Genomic DNA, 19,184 nt, shown 5'->3' with positions numbered 1-19,184 from the left:
GTGCTGCAAGAGCACTGGGTCAGAATCGATTTGATGGCAGTGAAATTTTTGGTTCCTTTATGAATCTTTTACTCTAGCTACACTTCCTCAAATTGGCACTTTTATACTATAATGACTTTTTTGCATGCTGTTTGAGGGCAAGGCTGGTGTTTAAGGGAAGAAAGTATTGCTACAAGGCATTTCCTTAAGAGGGCCAAACTCGAGAAGAGGGATTTCCAAGGGACCTCTTCCAATACACCTAGTTCGATCTTAGTGTTTCATTCACCAGATATTTTAAATTACTGTTGGTTATAGATCATGTAGGAGTATTGGTAGTGTAGTGGTTAAACAATCACTGCCGACTGAAAAGTTGGCAGTTAGAATCCACCAGTGGCTCCATGGGTAGAAAAATGTGGCATTCTGCTTCCATAAAGATTACAACCTTGGAAACCATATGGGGCAGTTCTACTCTGTCTTATTATAGGGTCACTAGAAGTCAGAATCAACTCAATAGCAATGGGTATGGGTATAAATCTTGGGAATGGAACAGGATTGGGCAGCATTTCCTTCCATTGTGTTTGGGGTCACCATGAGTCTGGGGCCCACTTGACAGCAAATAGCAACAACAACTTCAAAACAAATTCCCCTGCAAGGATAAAGATATCACACACAAATTCTTCCTTCAAGGATAAAGAATCACAAAGGAGCACCAGAAATTACTTTCGTGATTGAGAATGTCATTAGTGTTATCCCAAAGTTATCTCTTCAAAGGTGATAACATTCAGTTAAAAGTAAGTTGTGGTTTGTTTCAAAATTAGACTATTTTGAGGGACCTGTGGTAGCATAGTACCTAAGGCACTTGACTGCTAACCAGAAGGGTGGTGGTTCAAACCAACCAGCCGCTCCTCCTCGCTCCTCCTCGCTCCTCCTCGCTCCTCCTGGCTCCTCAGAAGGAAGGTTGGGCAATCTACTTGCATAGTGATACCCCATTGGAAACCCAAGAAGGGGTTGCTATAAGTCAGATCTGACTGGACCGCAGTGAGTTGCATTGTTTGTTATGGAAATTGGTGAAAGTAGAAGTTGAAAGCCTAGGCCTTGGAATGAGATAGTCTGGTATAACATCCATAGTTACTATGATTAATCAGGTATTTTAAAGGCAGATAAGATAAACCCAGGAGATAAAATTCCTAGTTCTTCAAGTTTTTCTGACCTCCAATTTATCCCTTATATTGACCAGGAGCTCTGGTAGTTCAGTGCCTAAGGCACCACCAGCCACTCCTCAGAAGGAAGATGGGACAATCTACTTCCTTAGTGATACTGCCTGGGAAACCCAAGGAGGGGTCGATATGGGTCCAACTTGGAAGTGAGAAAGGCCAGACTTCGTCTGACAGACTTTGGTCATGTTGTCAGAAGGGACCATTCCTTGGAGACTCGAAGGCACATAACAACAACAACATTGACCAGGAGTGTTTTTTTTTGCTTTTTTAGGGGGGTGGGGTAGGGTGGGTCTTTACATGTGAGAGAGGGGGACTTTTTTTTTTTTTTTTTTTTTCCCTGAGCACTTGCTTCATCAATATCCATAAATTTACTCAGATGCCCATAAACTAGGAAACCAGTAAGAAAACCAAAGATATTCTCCTTTGTTTCAACTTCTACAGTTGGGAGAGTTGGGATATTTCAGCTATACACTCTACTAGTAAACTGTACTGGTAGGAAATAATTGACAGAAATGCAAAGAAGAATAATAGTGCCTGCATTTCCTTTTCCCCCTAAGGCAGGGTGGGGAAGGGCATGACTTTTAGGCCTCACTATTAATCTGTTTGCTCTTTTCATCTTTGTCCATGGAAAATCTCCTTGATCTTAGATGGCCCACCCAAATCTGTGCTCCACACCATTCATTAATTTGATCTTCTCGAATGCAGCTGCAATCCATTTTCTTTTGAATTTTTTTTCCTCTGCCTCATTTGTTAGAATTAGGCTCCAAGTTCCTTGAGGCAGAAGTCTTTTTATTTTATTTGGGTGGCCATATGTGTTAATATCAGAATTTAAAACACCTAAATTTATTTATAAATGAGCTCTAGTGGTGTAGTAAGTATTTGGCTGCTACCTGGAAGGTCAGCGGTTCAAATTCATGGGCCACTCCATGGAAGGAAGATGGGGCGATCTACTTCTGTAAAGATTTACAGCCTCAGAAACCCAATGGGATTCACTGTGTGTAGGACTTGACTCGATGGCAGTGAGTTTTTGTTTTTGTTTTTTTGTTGTTGTTGCTTAACTTTATTTATAAGGAGCTTAGCTTGGGTGGTGGTGTGGTTAAAGCATTGGGCTGCTAACCAAAAGGTTGGCTGTTCAAACCCACCATGTGCTGGGAGAAAGATGAGGCAATCTGCTTCTGTAAAGATTTACAGCCTTGGAAACCGTATCAGACAGTTTTACTGTCCTATAAAGTGAATATGAGTCAGAATTGACTCGAAGGTAGTGGTGTTTCATTTATTTTAACTTTATTTATAAAATTTTTTTCATCTTTACATGGAAAAAGTAACCATGAAAGGGTGGCAAAGGAACTTCGCTGTGTGTCAAGAACATGGTACTTTACACGTGTGATCTCATTTCATCTGTCGCTCTGCAAGGAAATCTTGTCCCTGTTTCACAGGTGAGGAAAAATAAGAGAAAGTGGTCTGGCTGCAATTTAAACCAGATTTCCTGATGTTAAAAAATCTCATGCTTTTTCCTTACAGTACTGCCTCAAATTTGTATTGGAAACAGTTAACTGAGGCCTGAAATCCAATTGATTCAGATCCTTAACGCCTTAACACTTTTAACACCATAAAAATAAAGCTCAATGGCAAAAAGCAATGTAAATACATCAAGCATGTGTTATTGATAAACTAGCTTTAAAATCAGGGGGAAATATTTTGAGTAGCATTTAGGACTCCTGATTAAATAGAAGTTTAATGTGTTGGTGTTGTTATGTGCTGTCGAGTTGGACCCGACTCATAGCGACCCCTCCTTGGGTGTCCAAGGCAGTATCACTACAGAAGTAGATTGCCCAACCTTTCTTTCGGGGGGTTGGTTGGTGGGTTTGAACCGCCAGCCTTCTGGTTAGCAGTCAAGTGCCTTAGGCACTCTGCCACCAGAGCTCCTAGAAGTTTAATGTGGACCCTCTAAATTAGCTTGTATGACAGAGCAGAGGTTCTTAAATTTTCTTGGTTCACAGCACCTGTAACTAATTGCAAAAGAAATAGCTAATAATTCTGTTGTAGTTGGGTCCAAACAACTTAGTATGTATGCTTTAATATCTTACAGTAACTGAAAATAAACTCACTGCCATCAAGTCGGATCTGACTCATAGTGACCCCTCCTTGGGTTTCCAAGGCGGTATCACTACGGAATTAGATTGCCCAACCTTCCTTCTGAAGAGTGGCTGGTGGGTTTGAACTGCCAGCCTTCTGGTTAGCAGTCAAATGCCTTAGGGACTGCACCACCAAAATGCAAATAAATTGAAAGAAAAATTTTTCTTTCATTCTAAAATCACCACGGATACTTATTAATAGAATGTGTGCATCTGTTAGTCACTGTGTAAACTTCTCAAAGCCTGGAATAAGAATGGACATCACCACCTTCATTTCCTGTTCCACAAAGATTTCCATTCAGTTCTTGCTTTTCATTATAGCAACCAATGCATACCCAGTCTTTCCTGTTATGTGTTGTCAGGTGCTGTTGAATCGGCTCCAACTTACAGACCCTATATACAACAGAAAGCAACACTGCCCGGTCCTGCCCCATTCTCACTATCCTTGCTATGCTTGAGCCCACTAATGCAGCCCCCCGTGTCAATCCATCTCACTCAGAGACTTCCCCTTTTTCACTGACCCTCTGCTTTACCAAGCATGATATCTTTCTCCAGGGAAGTCACTCTGACAACATAACCAAAGTAGGTGAGATGAAGTCTGGCCATCCTTGCTTCCAAGTAGCATTCTAGCTGAACTTCTTTCAGGACAGATTTGTTGGTCACTTAAATATGGTGTAATAAAAAAAAAAAATTGTTGCATGGCCTAATGTTGAAACTGAGATATTTTGGGCTATTTGTTTGCATGGTATCTGACATATGCCACTCTGTTTTCCCAAAATTTAGAAATATCCTCTGGCTATTCATTCTGTGAATTCACCGCAGCACCCTGGGGTGCCTTGTGGACCAGGCAAACATTGGGAATATCTTTATTTTTTCCCTCTTCATTATCCTTCTTTCCCTTTCTCCTTCTTGTCTCCTTCCCTTCCTCTCTCCCTTCTTTTTCTTTTTCTTTTTTTAAATAATGGCAAAACCTCTTGAAGCTTCATTTGTAAATCTAATTCTCTCTCCATGACATCTTATAATACACACTGAAATTTCCAACCTGGAATGAAGTCAATACAAGTAGCATATGTTTTGACTGAACAACATATGGAAATCTGATGTTTGGGCACACATTTTCCCAGCAACAAAGCAAAAATTTTTACCAAAGAATTCTTTACATTCCCAAACTATTGCACACTTGAAACAGTGGAAGATTATGAAAACAGAAAAATACAAAACAACTTGAATGTTCATAGAAGAGTGTATATCAAGTACAATGCACACTCTTGGAGCAAGGAGGCTGAGCTCCCCAGAACCCACGTGTCCACATGGTCACCCCTAGCTACACATCTGTTAGAAGAGGTCAATTTTAGTCAAAGATGGGACAAGGGGGCAGAAAGAGAATACAGTGTAATAAAGGCTTAGGCTTTGAACTCAGACTGTGTTCAAGTCCTGCCTCTACAATTTAATAGCTCTGTGTTCCTTGGATGTCCCTGGGCAGGACACTTTACACATGACTACTAAGACAAATGTTATTGGTTCAAGCATGTCATGGAAGAAAGGCCTGGCAATCTGTTTCCATAAATATTACAGTCAAGAAAACCCTACGAAGCAGTTCTACACTGTAACACATGAGGTCATCATGAATTGGGACTGGCTCAGTGATAACAACATTGTTGATAATAGCAACAATGACAATAGGTTTGGTTTTGGTGTCCTTGGGTAAATTACTTAATCTTGTGAATTTCAGATTTTTAATTGGTATAATGGGGATCTGGGAGCTCTGGTAGCATAGTGGATAAGACACTTGCCTGCTAACCAGATGGCTGGCGGTTCAAACCCACCAGCCACTCCTCGGAAGGAAGGTTGGGCAATCCTACTTCCATAGTAATAATGCCTCAGAAACCCAAGGAGGGGTTGCTATGAGTCGGGGCCGACTCGATGGCACATAACAACAACAACATAATGGGGATAATTATTACTATCTAAGAGTTGCTTTTTCAGGACTAATTAACACTTATAAAGTGCATATCATAATGTCTGGCATATTTGAGGGAAAAAAGAGCTCATAGTTATTGCTACTGAAATATGACTGACTATGGAGGGGAGTCAGTAGAGACAGTTGGCTGAAGAATATCAAAAGTACAGAGAGAAGTAAATCATACCAAACCAAATTTGTTGCTGTAGAGTTGATTCTGACTCATAGTAACCCTATAGGATGGAGTAGAACTACTCCATACTGTTTCCAAGGCTATAAATCTTTAAGGAAGCAGACTGCTACATCTTTCTCCCATGGAGCAGCTGGTGGGTTTGAACCACCACCGACTTGTCAGTTAGCAGCTGAGTGCTTAACCAATGTATCATCAGCGTCCCAAGAAGAAATAGTGGGGAGAAAAATAAATTTCAATTAAACAAATGTATCACATCTAAAACTTTCTTATACTGATACTGGGAAAGTAAATTGGTACAACCACTTCAGAAAACCATTGGCAGTATCTACTAAAGCTGAACATGCAAATACCATGACTCAGCAATTCCACTTTTAGATATATATTTGCCACATAAATGCTTATATTTATGTACCAAAACACACGTATATGTTTATAGAAACACTATTCATAATAGAAAACAATTAGAAACAACTCATATGTACAACAGATAAACAGAATGTGGTATATTTATATAACAGTGTACACTGACCAATGAAAGTAAATGAACAATCAATGCACAGAACATGATACAATCTTACAATCAATGCTGAACAAGAGAAAATAGGTGCAAAATAGTGCCTACTAGATGATTTCCATGTATATAAAGTTCATAAACACATAGAAAAAATCTTCAGTGTTAGAAATCAAGATAGTGGTTGCCTCTAGGGTGATGAAGTTAATGGCTGGGAAGGTACATTGGGGGCCTCTTTGTGCTGGTTACACTTCTTGAAAATTCTTCAAGCTGTCTCCTTATGATTTATATACATTTTTCTATACATGCCATATTCTAATGGAGAGTTTATTTTTTTAAAATTGGCCAAAGTACTGAAAAGATTTCTTTATTGGTTTCTTCTTAGCACAGCAGAGTCCACATTCAAAAAAGAAAAAGAAGAAGATGAAGATGACTTTGGGACTAAGAGAAAAACTTAAAAATAAAATATGAAGCACAACAACAATTTTTTTACAACCTGCATGCCTCCTGCTGTAGCATGGCTGACTCCTTGCAGGACTCAGGATAGGTTAGGATATGCTGTGGTAAAACCAGTTGCCATCATGTCAATTCTAACTCATGGCGACCTCATGTGTATCAATGTAGCTCTGTGCTCCACATTGTTCTCGATACTTGAAAACCTCTGTAAGTCTTTCTTCCAAGGTGCCTTTGGGTGGACTTGAACCTCCAACCTTTCAGTTAGCAGCTGAGCATGTTAACCATTTGCACCATGCAGGGATTCTTAGCTATGGTAACCTCAAAATCTCAGTGGCTCAACACAACACAAGCACGTCTTGCTCAACAATCCATGTTTTCTAGCACATACTGGAAGGGGACTCTGCTTATGGTACAACTAGAGGATCTATGCTGAGGGAGGCTTTATCTTGACATGTGTGTCCACCATCACCCCAGCAGTGGGAAGATCACATGGTGAAACTATACACTGGCCTTTAACGTGAGACATGACCCTTCCACTAAGATTTCTCTGGCCAGAGAAACTTGCAAGGGGTAGGGGAAGTTCAGGGCTAGGAAGGAGATGAGATGGAAAGATAACAGCTCTACTGATGATCATACTTGCTCCTAAGGCTCCCTCAGTCCCATTCAGAGTTCTGTCTACAGAGAACTGTGCTGTAGGCAACCCCCACACCCTTCTCCTTTCCATCCCTTTAAGGAAATAGTGAGAAAAGGAATTTCCAGACTATGGCCACCAATAGGAGCTCTGGTAGCATAGTGGCTAAAGCACTTGACTGCTAACCAGAAGGCTGGCAGTTCAAACCCACCAACCACTCCTCGGAAGGAAGGTTGGGCAATCCTACTTCCGTAGTGATACTGCTTCGGAAACCCAAGGAGGGGTCGCTATGAGTCAGGGCCGACTCGACAGCACACAACAACAACAACAACATGGTCACCAATATGCCCCTTGCCAGTTGGTAGGAATATGACAACTGATTTATATGATTTGGTCCCTGCTGCAAGGCAGTGGCTTTTTAACTTTCCAGACCAAAGAGCAGAATGGAGTTGCAGCCTAATTGAGGGTAAGTAACTGAGAGGAGTTCTGGTGGTGTAGTGGTAAGGCATTTGGCTGCTAACCAAAAGATTGGTGGTTCAAATTCACTAGCCACTCCATGGAAGAAAGATGTCACAATCTGCTTCCGTAAAGATTAAAGCTTTGGAAACCCTATGGGTTGGTTCTACTCTGTCCTACAGGGTCACTATGAGTTGAGATAGACTCAACAACAATGGGTTATAGGTTTAACCACTGAAATGAGTAGGGACATCCTGTACATTGAAACACTCCTTGAGAATCTGCACCACAGTGCTGAGGGAGACTGTTGAACAACTGGGTGAATCAGTCTCTTAGAGAAAGAAAAAAATGAAGGAAGCAGAGTATAAAAGAGGAGAGCATACAGCTAGAGAAGAGGAAAGAAATAGATGGGGGGGATGCAGAAAAGTGAGGAAAGAGGAAGGAAATGGAGGTAAAAAAGAACCTTTCTGTCTCTAGTGAGTTGCGGGTACAAAATTCTTATGTCTCGTATAATGTGACTCTAGGCTTTGGATAATATTGTCACCTCTGCTATGCTTTTATCAAATAAGTACCCCATTGGAACTCATTCTGTTTATTAACAAAGAAATGGCTTTGCATATAGCTCAACAAACAAGGTCCCTGGCAGCCTCCTATACTCTGCCAACACTTCTAATCTTACTGTGAAGTGAGGGGATGCTCCCAAGTAGTCATGAGAGTGGGGTACTATTGAAGGGGCACAAGCAGCCAAGGGCTTAGCAAAGGTAAAGAGTGTCCCAGGCCATCTCTAAATTGTACCCTCCTCCCAATTCAATCACTCTGAGGCAATCTTTAAGTAACACCCTGCCCCAACTTTAAGATGAATGGACACTGACAGTCAAAAGTCAGCAGAAACATCTTCCCCTCTCTTGTCTGGGTGCCTCAGAATGTCATTCTGTGCCTTGTCTGCCTGTCATTCCCTTGGATTTGTGCCTGGGGTCAAATGCCCCTTTTGCGCCCCCCCCCCAACAATTTGACTCATAGAGACCCCTCCTTGGGTTTCTGAGGCGATATCACTGCAGAAGTTGATTGCCCAATCTTCCTTCTGAAAAGTGGCTGGTGGGTTTGAATCACCAGACTTCTGGTTAGCAGTCAAATGCCTTAGGCACTATGCCACCAAATCTCCCTTTAACTATGCCTCTTGATCTATCATGCTTGAGGAAGGAAGTTGGGCCATACTGGGTTAATAGAAATTGCTCAGTGGGTCCCCCTTCAAGTGGCACCCAGGGCACGTGCCATACCTGCCATACATTAGATACACCTTTGCTGGGAGCTCTTTTGCATTTTAAATGTGACTTCTTCTTAGAAGCATATACCAGGTTTGGGAGAAATGTACTAACACTAGTTTTATTTTATTTTTCATTTACCAATTGAAGATACAGTTCAATTTTAAAATCATTTAAAACTTAAAATGTTTGGCTCCTGAAAAGACAAATAAAAGGTTGAAACATGTTGAGATAAAAGGAAGATCTGAACAGGAGTGCCGTTTAAAGATGAAAAACATCCTATGGTAACCATAAGGCTAATTTCCCTGTGTCCATACAGTCCAATCAAAGAACTTCATGGGTAGTCATCACCGATCTGTCAGTGGATGCTTGCATGTTGCTGAGCTTCCAGATAGACAGACTAGGGAGAAAGGCCTGGCAATCTACTGAATAAAATCAGCCAATGATAACCCTATGAATCACAATGGTCTCATCTACAACTGATCCTAGGGATGGCATGGGATTGGGCACTATTTCCTTCAGTTGTGCATGGGGTCCTCATGAGTTGTAGCCTATTTGATGGCAGCAAACAACAACAACATATAACCCAAACAGCTTATTGAAATTCTGATAAACCTAAGATTTACTTACTACCTCAATTCCCTTTATTGTGAAAGAAATCACTTCACAAAGGCCAATGATGTGAGGTAGAAAGGAAAACATTCGATCTGATCAATCAAAAACGTCAGAGAAGGGGTACAGCTTATTTTAGACAAATTCAATTTTTGAAAAGTGTGCGGGTGCTTCACAAGTGGGTGATTCCTCACACCTCCCAGAATGTTGCCAAGAAGCTTTTAATTGGCAGGCTCTTCCAGCATATTCCAAAAGAATCCAAGTTCCCAGAATAGGATTCTATATTAACTTTTTAGGAACACATCTGCTGTGAGAACTTTCTTAGGAATTTTGCATTGCGACTCTAATACTAAAGCATAAAGAGAACAACACATTTTAAAATATTTATTGAAGATTCAAAATTCTCCCCACACAAGGAAATGATGACCAGTGCCACTGGACTATTAGGTTCTGACTTGAAGACTGGAGATTTAAAAAAAAAATGCAACCACTTGCACTTTCTTGCTAAAAATAAACCAAAATGAGTTTAATTTAAAAGATATGCTGTGGCAGCTGCTATTAGGTTTTAGGTCAAATAACCAATGGGTCCAACTCAATGTGAGACGGGGTGAGCCTCATTAAAAAGTGTGGCTGAAGAGAAGCCAGTAGGACCAGTGCAAATTATTGCCCTTTGAGAGCTGATGTGGTTGCTTTTCTGTTCAATGAAGATTTTAATTAGAAAGTTATTCTTCTTCAAAGATGCTTCATTCAGTTGTGTTCCAATTATAGACCTTCACAAAGAAAGCAAAAAGAAGTGCCAACAGAGCTAATCCCACAGATATCTTCAGTGCACAGTCTTCATGTAGCTTCTGCATCTGTAGCACCATTCTGGAGTTCACTGAATCCCGCTGAATTGCAGCAGAGGTGGGGGAGAGTGAACTCAAGTGAGCCCCACACTTATTTCTGAATTCCTAAAGAGAGAGAGAGGGGAGGGAGAAAAAGAAATCATTTTAAGATGCAGAAAAAGCCTTATTGTGATATCAAGTAAAGGGAGCCTAGAATGAGCCACCATTTTCACTTATCTCTTTGACAAAGGCATATCCAAACACTTACCATGGGTCAAGTGGCCCCAAGTTAGATATGAATGAGCCACAGTTTCTCTGAGAGGTCAGACCAAGTTAAATGATTTTAAATAGATCATGAGAGAGCCACCACCTGTCTGTTACTTTGTTTTTCTGTGGTTGCTTGTGTGCTATTGTGACGCTGGAAGGCATGCCATGAGCATTTCAAATATCAGCAGAGTCACTCATGGTGGACAGTTTTCAGCAGAACTTCCAAACTTAGACTAAGTACAAAGTCCTGGTGATCTACTTCCAAAAATAAGTCAATGAAAACCATATAGATTACAACAGAACACTGTCTGACTCCTTGCTTTGGGTATGTCATCAGGAGGGCTCAATCTCTAGGGGAGAAACATGTTGGGTGAAGTAGAGGGCCAGTGAAGACAAAGGAGATCCTCAGTGAGATGGACTGGCACAACTGCAATGATGGACTCAAACATACTGGTCAATGTGAGGATGATGGTTCTGTTGTACATTTCAACATAAGTTGGAGTTGACTTGATGGCAGTTATCTATCTATCTATCTGTCTGTCTACCTATCTACCATTCATCCATCCATCCATCCTTCCATCTATCTAAGAGAGACAGAAAAACAGTATTTATGGAGAATTGAGGCAGAATTCCCAGAGGACAGAATTTGTATAGAGTGGAATCATATCTCAAATGTACATTATTTTAAAAAAATGCAACCATATATACGCAGAGAAAGAAAAATGCCTGAGGAAAAAATCATGCAACAAGGGTGTCTATTCTTCCCACTGTTTTATTCGACGAGCACTTCTAGGACAGAAATTCCCAGCTGGTGTCTGGCTGCAGAAGGGGTGCCTTCAGAGAGGTCTAGGTGGCCACCTCCCATTTGCAGCCTCCCCCAATCACTCTAGTGTGCTGTACAAATACTGTCATTTTCTCTCTGTGTCATGACAAAGAAAAGGTTGGGAAACCCCACTTGGAGAGAACACAAGGATATAGAAGACATGACTGCACTGCTTCTTTACATGGCCTTTGCTCCCCTACTTCTTAAAGAGGAGTATCTGGCTGCTGTTAGGGTAGTTCTCAAGTGTCAAAATGTAATTTTTATTCCATTTTGAGATTTTCCCTTTGTGCACCAGCTTTAGAACTGGTGCTTCCCCATATAACATGGGACTCCCCCATCGAAACCTGAATGGCATTTTGAAAGACTGAGGCAGAGTAGGGCACACGTGGGTTAGAAGTTCTAGATGGAAGAACAATTAGGGAGGAGTACAGGTGTAGCACACTGTGTAGAAGAATACACAAGGCGGATTTAGGCAGCAGTACAAACTGTCTTTGACCTCTATTTTATGCTGCTTATACTTCTCTTTCAAGCTCTTTAACAATCTCCTTGACAACAGGGTCATGACTGTACTTTTGGGTTCTGTGTAGGAATCTGCACCTGACCATGCATGGTACAAGCATAAGAACTATGTTTTACTAAAGGAACTCTAACAGTTATGTGTACTATGTATTTGGAGAGAGGGGAGTGTTAGAGAATCCAAGGGCAAGTTGTGAAAAATAATTGAGATGGGAGCTAACAAGGACCCATGTTAAGCTGATGGGAGAAGAGATGGAGAGAAGGGAACAAAAGATTTGTGATGTAGTCAACAGTATTTTTGTTCAGATGAGTGGGTAATGAGAAGTAAAAAGAACAGAAATGGTGAAATGAAAATAACTTTTACAACCCAATTTCCACTGGCTAATATTTACATAAAATAGATGTGGGAGAATTCTTGCTTTGACTGTAGGAGACTAATTACAAAATTAATAAAGCTGTTAACCACAAGGATAAATCTCTCAACCCCAATGACAGTCAGACCATTATTTACTTCTGTGCTCCTCAGTTATCTGAGCAGCTACCCTGCTGGTGTCCCTGCACTCTGAGTCCTTCAGAAAGAGGAACACAGCTAGATAGAAGGCAGCCATCTTCTTCTCAGAAGAGGCAAAGCCAAGAGCTCAGTGGGTCTCTAAAGCCTGCACCTGCCCCCGGGGAGACAGCTCTCTGGTGAGAGTGGTTTATTTGTGTGATATTCTGGAGCTAGGGATGTTGATAAGTTTTCCATTTTGACTGATGAAAAATAAGCTCAAGGTCTCAAAATCAATCTTGGAAAAGAACACAAAGTCCTTCTTCAGCTGAAATGGCAGAAGCTATACGACTTTCTCAAAAGCAGGGATGTGACCTAATTCATTCCTGAACTCTTGGAGCCTAGCACAGCTCCAGGTACAAAGCAGGTAGTCAGCAAGTGCTGAGAGATGAATGAGTGAGTGAATGAAAATGAAGGTATGCATTATAAAGGAGATTTATAGCTGACCAAGAAGATGCCTGTCTATGCCTCTGGTGATCAGTGTTATGAGATGTACTCAGGGCGATATTTTATATGACCCATCAGTTGTTTCCTCTAGTAATTAAACCATTGAGTGCTAACCAGAAGGTTGGCGGTTCATACCCATCAGCCACTTCATGGAAGGAAGATGGGGCAATCCACTTCCGTAAAGATTTGTTGTTGTTGTTAGGTGCCGTCGAGTCATCTCCAACTCATAGCAACCATATGCACAGCAGAATGAAACACTGCCCAGTCCCAGGCCAGCTCTGCGATACCCACTATACTTGAGCCCACTGTTGCTGCCACTGTGTCAATCCATCTCGTTGAGGGCTTTCCCCTCTTTCGTTGACCCTCCACCTTACCAAGCATGACATCCTTCTCCAGGGAATGTCCTTTCTGACAACATGAACAAAGTAGGTGAGATGAAGTCTGGCCATTCTCACTTCCAAAGAGGATTCCAGCTGTACTCCCTTCAGGACAGATTTGTTAGTTCTTTTAGCAGTTCATGGTACCTTCGGCATTCTTCGCCAGTACCACAACTCAAAAGTATCAATTCTTCTTCAGTCTTCCTTATTCGTTGTCCAGCTCTCACAAGTGGCAGGAAAAGTGGAGGGGAAAAGAAAGGAAAGCCAGGGCACCCAGGACAAAGCAAGTGGCAGAGGCATCCAGGTAAGGAGAGGGACCCAGGCCCCAACCCCCAAGCAGCAGGAAAAGCAGAGGGGAAAGGAAAGGAAAGCCAGTGCATCCAAGACAGAATGAACAACTGGCAAGGATCCAGGTAAAGGGAGGGTGGAGAAGTTTCGAACAGCTAAGGGAGACAAACTTGTCTGTTGGTTTGTTGTGCTCTGGTGGCGTGTTGCTGTGAGGCTTGCGGCTGTGCCACCAGTGTTTTAAACACCAGTGGGGTTGCAAATGGTGCACAGGTTTTGGTGTGGCTTGCAGACTGAGACAGACTAGGAAGTCTTCTTCTCAAAGAATTGCCAGGGAAAACTTTATGAATAGCAGAGAAACTGTAAAGAATTTATTCCCTTGGAAACCTAATGGGGGTTGCTATGAGTCAAAATTGACTCTATGGCAGTGGGTTTGGTTCCACTTTCATAAGTTTGGGTATACAAGACCAGCACTGAGAGGCTAATTAATGTCACCTAGGCCAGAGTGCTTTAACCTTTTTCAGTCACAGACAGATTTGAGAAGCTAATAAAAGCTATAGATTTCTTCCCCAGAAAAATGTAGAGGTGCCCATATACAGATGCACACTGTCACATATGTATATTATTTCAGGAGGTTCACAGACACCCTCACCCAGCAGTGGATTCATATTTTTTTGAGTCTGAAGCTTACAGAATTTGGGCAGACTGTCTTTAAGGACTGCCACCTGTCTGTTTGTTTGTTGTATGTTGCTATGATGGTAGAAGGGATGCTGTCAGTATTTAAAATACCAGCAGGGTCACCCATGGTGGGCAGGTTTCAATGCCACTTCCAGACTAAGAAGGAGTAGGAAGAAAGGCCTGGAGGTCTCCTTCCAAAAATTAGCCAATGAAAACATTATGGGTCACAACAGGATATTGTCTGCGTAGTGCCAGAAGATGAACCCTTTAGGTTGGAAGACACTCAAAATACACTGTGGCCTCCACCATGGGCTTGAGCATGTCAACGATTGTGAAGATGGTGTGGGGCTGGACAACCTTCATTTCTGTTGTTGATGGGGTCACAATGAGTTAGAGCTGACTCTACAGCCACTAACAGCTCTTAAAAAATATATACATGTATGAACACAGAATTTGGTGCAGGGCTTGGAGGGACCACCAAATGGGGTGGGGTTGGAGGGGGATGCTGAAACTGAAGCTCCTGAGCTTCAGGGAAAATCCATCTCTGTACCCACCCCCAGTTAAGAAAGCTTGTCCTTGGTTTGTGCCTGTAATTTAAGAAGCTGCCAATGGGGTATTAGTGGCTCCAGGCCAAGGACCAGGCTCAGCTGGGCAGGACTTCTAAGTCTTGAGGCACTGAGCATTTGGTTGGGTTTATAATACATTTTGCTTTACGAAGTTGCTGAACATGTAATGAGCCTGTGCTCTGTGTCTTAAAAAAAAAAAAACCTCTGACTTTTGACAACATTCTTACAAACTTTTTCCTCTCCTTATCATTTGCCATAATATTTTGCTCAAAATATCAAACAGACCAAATCAGCTGCCATCAACTCATGGCAATCTCACATGTGTCAGAGTAGAACTGTGCTCCAAAGGGTTTTCAAGTCTGTAACCTTTCAGAAGCAGGTTGCCAGGACTTTCTTCCAAGGCACCTAGGGGGAAAGGGGTGTTAAACTGCCAACCTTGTTGGTTCCCATCACTTTTTTATTTTCTTTCTCTCTCCCATTCAAATATTTAACCCATTTGACTATAACTGAACCTTTAAAAGCATTTTGGTGCTGAGTCTCCCTCCTGTTCCTTGTGGACAAGGCTGCATCCCATAACCATACAGGAACATGCAGCCATTAGAGGCCTGCCTGACTTGCCGCTTTCTTTAAGACCAAGGTGGAAGCTTGACAACAGAGGAGGAGAAGGAAAACAGAGCTTCTTTCATTATCCCCTTTAACTAAATCAAGATTTTGATTAAGGGAGTGAGAGGGAGTTTGATGATACTGTGTTTATATATAAGTAGCCAACTAACTCTGCACATTTTAATGATCACTAAGGAGTCCTGGTGCTACAGTGTTTAAGCACTTGGCTGCTAACTGAATGGTTGGTAGTTTGATCCCACCAGCAGCTCCATGAGCTAAATAAAGATGTAGCAGTCTGCTTCTGTAAAGATTACAGCCTCGAAAACCTTGGAAATGATACAGGCAGTTAATTCTACTCTGTCTTATAGGGTTGCTATAAGTGAGAATTGACTTGATGGTAACGGGTTATCACTGTGATACCAAAGGGAAAATAGTTTTCAAATACAAGAAATGCAAGGACTTTCTCATAACGTCCAAGATGCTCAGAGCTGTGGCAGATTTTCATAGTCAGAAGCAGGGTTTGTGAACAGAAAATAATGTAGCATTTCTATAAGGTAATAATAAAAAGTGTTTATAGGTAAAATGATGATAAATAACCATTATTAAAATAAAAGCTAACATGCACACAAAGAACAATGCATATAATTTACTTTAGAGAAAAACTTACTAGGGTCAATATTCTGAATAGCAAACAGTGGCTCAATCCCCTCCTAAATTTCTTAAATATTATCAAGGTTTTTATTCCCCAAAATTCCAAAATACATTTGCATCTCCCAGAGCCTGAGCACTTACTAACTCCCAGAAAAATCCCCATTTTAAAATTTGTGTCCAATCAAAATGTCCATGTACTTATGCAGTTATAACAGGCTAAGGACACACTGAGAAGTCCCACCACGCACTCTGTGTTAACCTTGATTAACATGGGTGTTTCTTCCCCTTGTAATTCTCACTGTTACTTTGATTAATTCCTAAACATACTTACTTGCTAATTTTTAATTTATTCGACTAATTTTCAAAAGTATATCTAATCAAAGCCTATCCAAATAATGTATCTCTTAAAGCAGAACCACATATATGCATCTTCTATACTATTCAAAACATGGAAAACAACACAGCAAAAAACTTTTCCCTCATGTTCAGAAACTTTAGGAATCACAGTTCAATCAGATAAAGAAAGGCATTTGGGATGATAACAAGACTATTTCTAACCTGAGCCTCCTCTGTTATACATGTGTCATTGGAAAAAGAAAGTGATCCCTTAACATGACTACATTTAAAGACATGAAGCACAAATGGGGGTAGTTCCAGGAGGTAGTAAGTGGTCAGCCTCTGGGGTCAGACAGGCTGGGCTCAAATCTGTGTTCCTTGTGGATAATGCTGGAAAAATTATTTTGGCTCCATTTCCTCATCTATGAAATGGAGATACTGTTACTATTTGCATAATACAGAGCTGTCATGAGGATTATGTAAGATATCTACATTAAGAAGGAGCTCTGGTGGTATAGTGGGTAGGGCCATCCGGAGCTTCCTCAGAAACCCAAGGAGTGGTCGCTATGAGTCAGGTCTGACTCGATGGCAGTAGTGTGGTTTGGTTTGGTACTAAATCACCAGCTAACCAGAAGGTCGGAGGTTCAAACCCACCAGCTGCTCGATGAGAGGAAGATGAAGCAATCTACTTCTGTAAAGATGTACAGCCTTGGAAACCCAATGAGGGTCACTATGAGCCAGGATCAACTCAAAGGCAGTGGGTTTGGTTCAGAAGAAAAATTGGGCAATCTATTTCCATAGTGATACTGTCTCGGAAACCCAAGGAGGGATCACTATGAGTCAGATGTGACTCGATGGCAGTGAGTTTGGGTTTTGATGTGTGTGTGTGTGTGTGTGTGTGTGTGTGTGTATGAAGGGGAGAGTCTTGAACAATTAAACTCAAGATTAACTGATTCCATGGTATTCTTATTGTAAAATTTCAAAGTCATAATTTTACTTGCCTTTCAAATAGGATCAGTTGCTCCGTGCCATTTTTGTTCCTTACACTTACCATTGGAAGGCACATAATGTAATGGATGAGCATGGGCTTTGAATTCTGGCAAGCCAGACACTGAATCCAAGTTCAGAAATTTATCAGCTATGTGACCTTGGGCAAATGGTTTAAGATCTCTTAAGTTTAGTTATCTTTTCTGTGAAATGGGAATAAAATGGCTATCTTAAAATGTTATTGAAGAGTAGTGGTAATATACCCAAAAGATTAGAAATAATACAGTCAGAGCCCAAGCAGAGTGCCTGGGAGACAGAATGTTTACAATAAATGGCTGCTCTTATGTCTACATCACAGAAGGAGTGTGGTGGGGAGGCCCAGTGCCTCCTCTTACCAACAGTACCAAGGTGACATTCTGTCCTGGATACTCTGCTAACAAGTCATAACCCACAATGGAGAAGCTATGTCTACCATGAAGTCAGCACATCTTACTTCATGTGCACTCCATCTGTTTGGTGAACCTCCTGGGAAGGCCCTTAGCTAAAACCATCGTACACCACAGTTGTAGTCAAGTCAACTCCAACTCATGACAATCCTGTGTGTGTTAGAGTAGAACTATGCTCCACAGGGTTTTCAATGGTTGATTTTTCGGAAGTAGATCACCAGGCCTTTCCTTCCAAGGTGGACTTGAACCATCACACTTTCAGTTAGCAGCTGAGTACACTAACCATTTACATCACCCAGAGACTCCAAAACTCCAAAAAACAACCAAACTCACTGCTGTCAAGTCAAATCTGACTCATGGCGACCCCTCCTTGGGCTTCCGAGGCAGTATCACTATGGACATAGATTGCCCAACCTTTTGACTCCAAAACTAAGATCCCAGAATTTATTAGGAGGGATTCAATTGCTAGATGTGCCAGTGGACTATTTTCACATCTGCTTTTTCCATCAATATCTAATATTGCTATAATGTTGTTTTCAAGGAAACCAGAAAGAAAAAAAAAATCACAGTTACTACCTCTTTGTCCTTGTTCTGTTCTCGGACTGAACAAGTTATCTCCTCTCTGGCCACTGTCTGCCCTGTGGCTCCTCTTGTTACTATTTTCTCAGATCTCAACTCAGACATGACCTTCTTCAGGAAAATCTCTCTCAACAACTCAGCCATCCTCTTCAGTGGTTGAGCCACATCTGCTGGGGGCCCCTAATCATAGCGCTTATCCACTGTGGTGAATGGCCAGCTTCTCCTGTCTCTTGCACAATGCTGGGTATGAGCTTCTTCAGTGTAGGCTGCTGAGGTACCAATGTGTTGTATCTCTCTCATTGTCTCCTTAGCTGCTAGTGGACATAACAGTTACCAATGGACACAAAGTAAAGTGTGTGGCTTAGGGGAAGAGGATTGCCCTCTGAAGAAACCCAGAACTCTGCTAACTTATCTTAGTAGGGTAAAAGAGGAAGAACTGTTCCTGATGCCAGTAAAATCTAGGGTAGGATCAGGAGATAGTCACTCACCCTAAACTGCCTGCAGAGGACTTTCTACCTTAATTACACTCTTTTACCTTTTATCAGGGAACTCTGATGTCATGGTGCCTAAGGCATTTGCCTGCTAACCCGAAAGCTGGCGGTTCAAACACACCAGCCACTCCTCAGAAGGAAGATTGGGCAATTTACTTCCATAGAGATACTGCCTCGGAAACTCAAGGAGGTGTCGCTATGAGTTGGAATCAACTCGATGGCAGTAAGTTTCCTTTTTTGGCCTACCTTTTATTACCGCCTTTCCATACCTGTTCTCTGTACATACATATGGCACATAGACATGGCTGTCATGTTATATTTAACCCTGGGAGAGGGGTTAGGCATTCTC

At 41.6% G+C, this 19,184-nt stretch overlaps 1 protein-coding gene across 1 annotated transcript in view; it reads right to left on the bottom strand.

Moving 5' to 3' along the window:
* Positions 1-10,155: 10,155 nt before the first annotated feature.
* The window catches only part of CDKAL1 (CDK5 regulatory subunit associated protein 1 like 1), a 1,058,601-nt gene continuing 1,049,572 nt past the window's right edge, over positions 10,156-19,184 (bottom strand). Inside the window, exon 16 of the mRNA XM_007952396.2 lies at positions 10,156-10,362. Within this exon, the coding sequence (XP_007950587.2) occupies positions 10,156-10,362 (207 nt within the window). The remainder of the gene's footprint in view (positions 10,363-19,184) is intronic.

The sequence above is a fragment of the Orycteropus afer genome, unplaced genomic scaffold, assembly GCF_000298275.1.
Source record: "Orycteropus afer afer isolate SDZICR_OR568_19922 unplaced genomic scaffold, OryAfe1.0 scaffold00012, whole genome shotgun sequence".
NCBI classification, from domain to species: domain Eukaryota; kingdom Metazoa; phylum Chordata; class Mammalia; order Tubulidentata; family Orycteropodidae; genus Orycteropus; species Orycteropus afer.
This window is presented reverse-complemented; position numbering and strand designations above follow the sequence as displayed.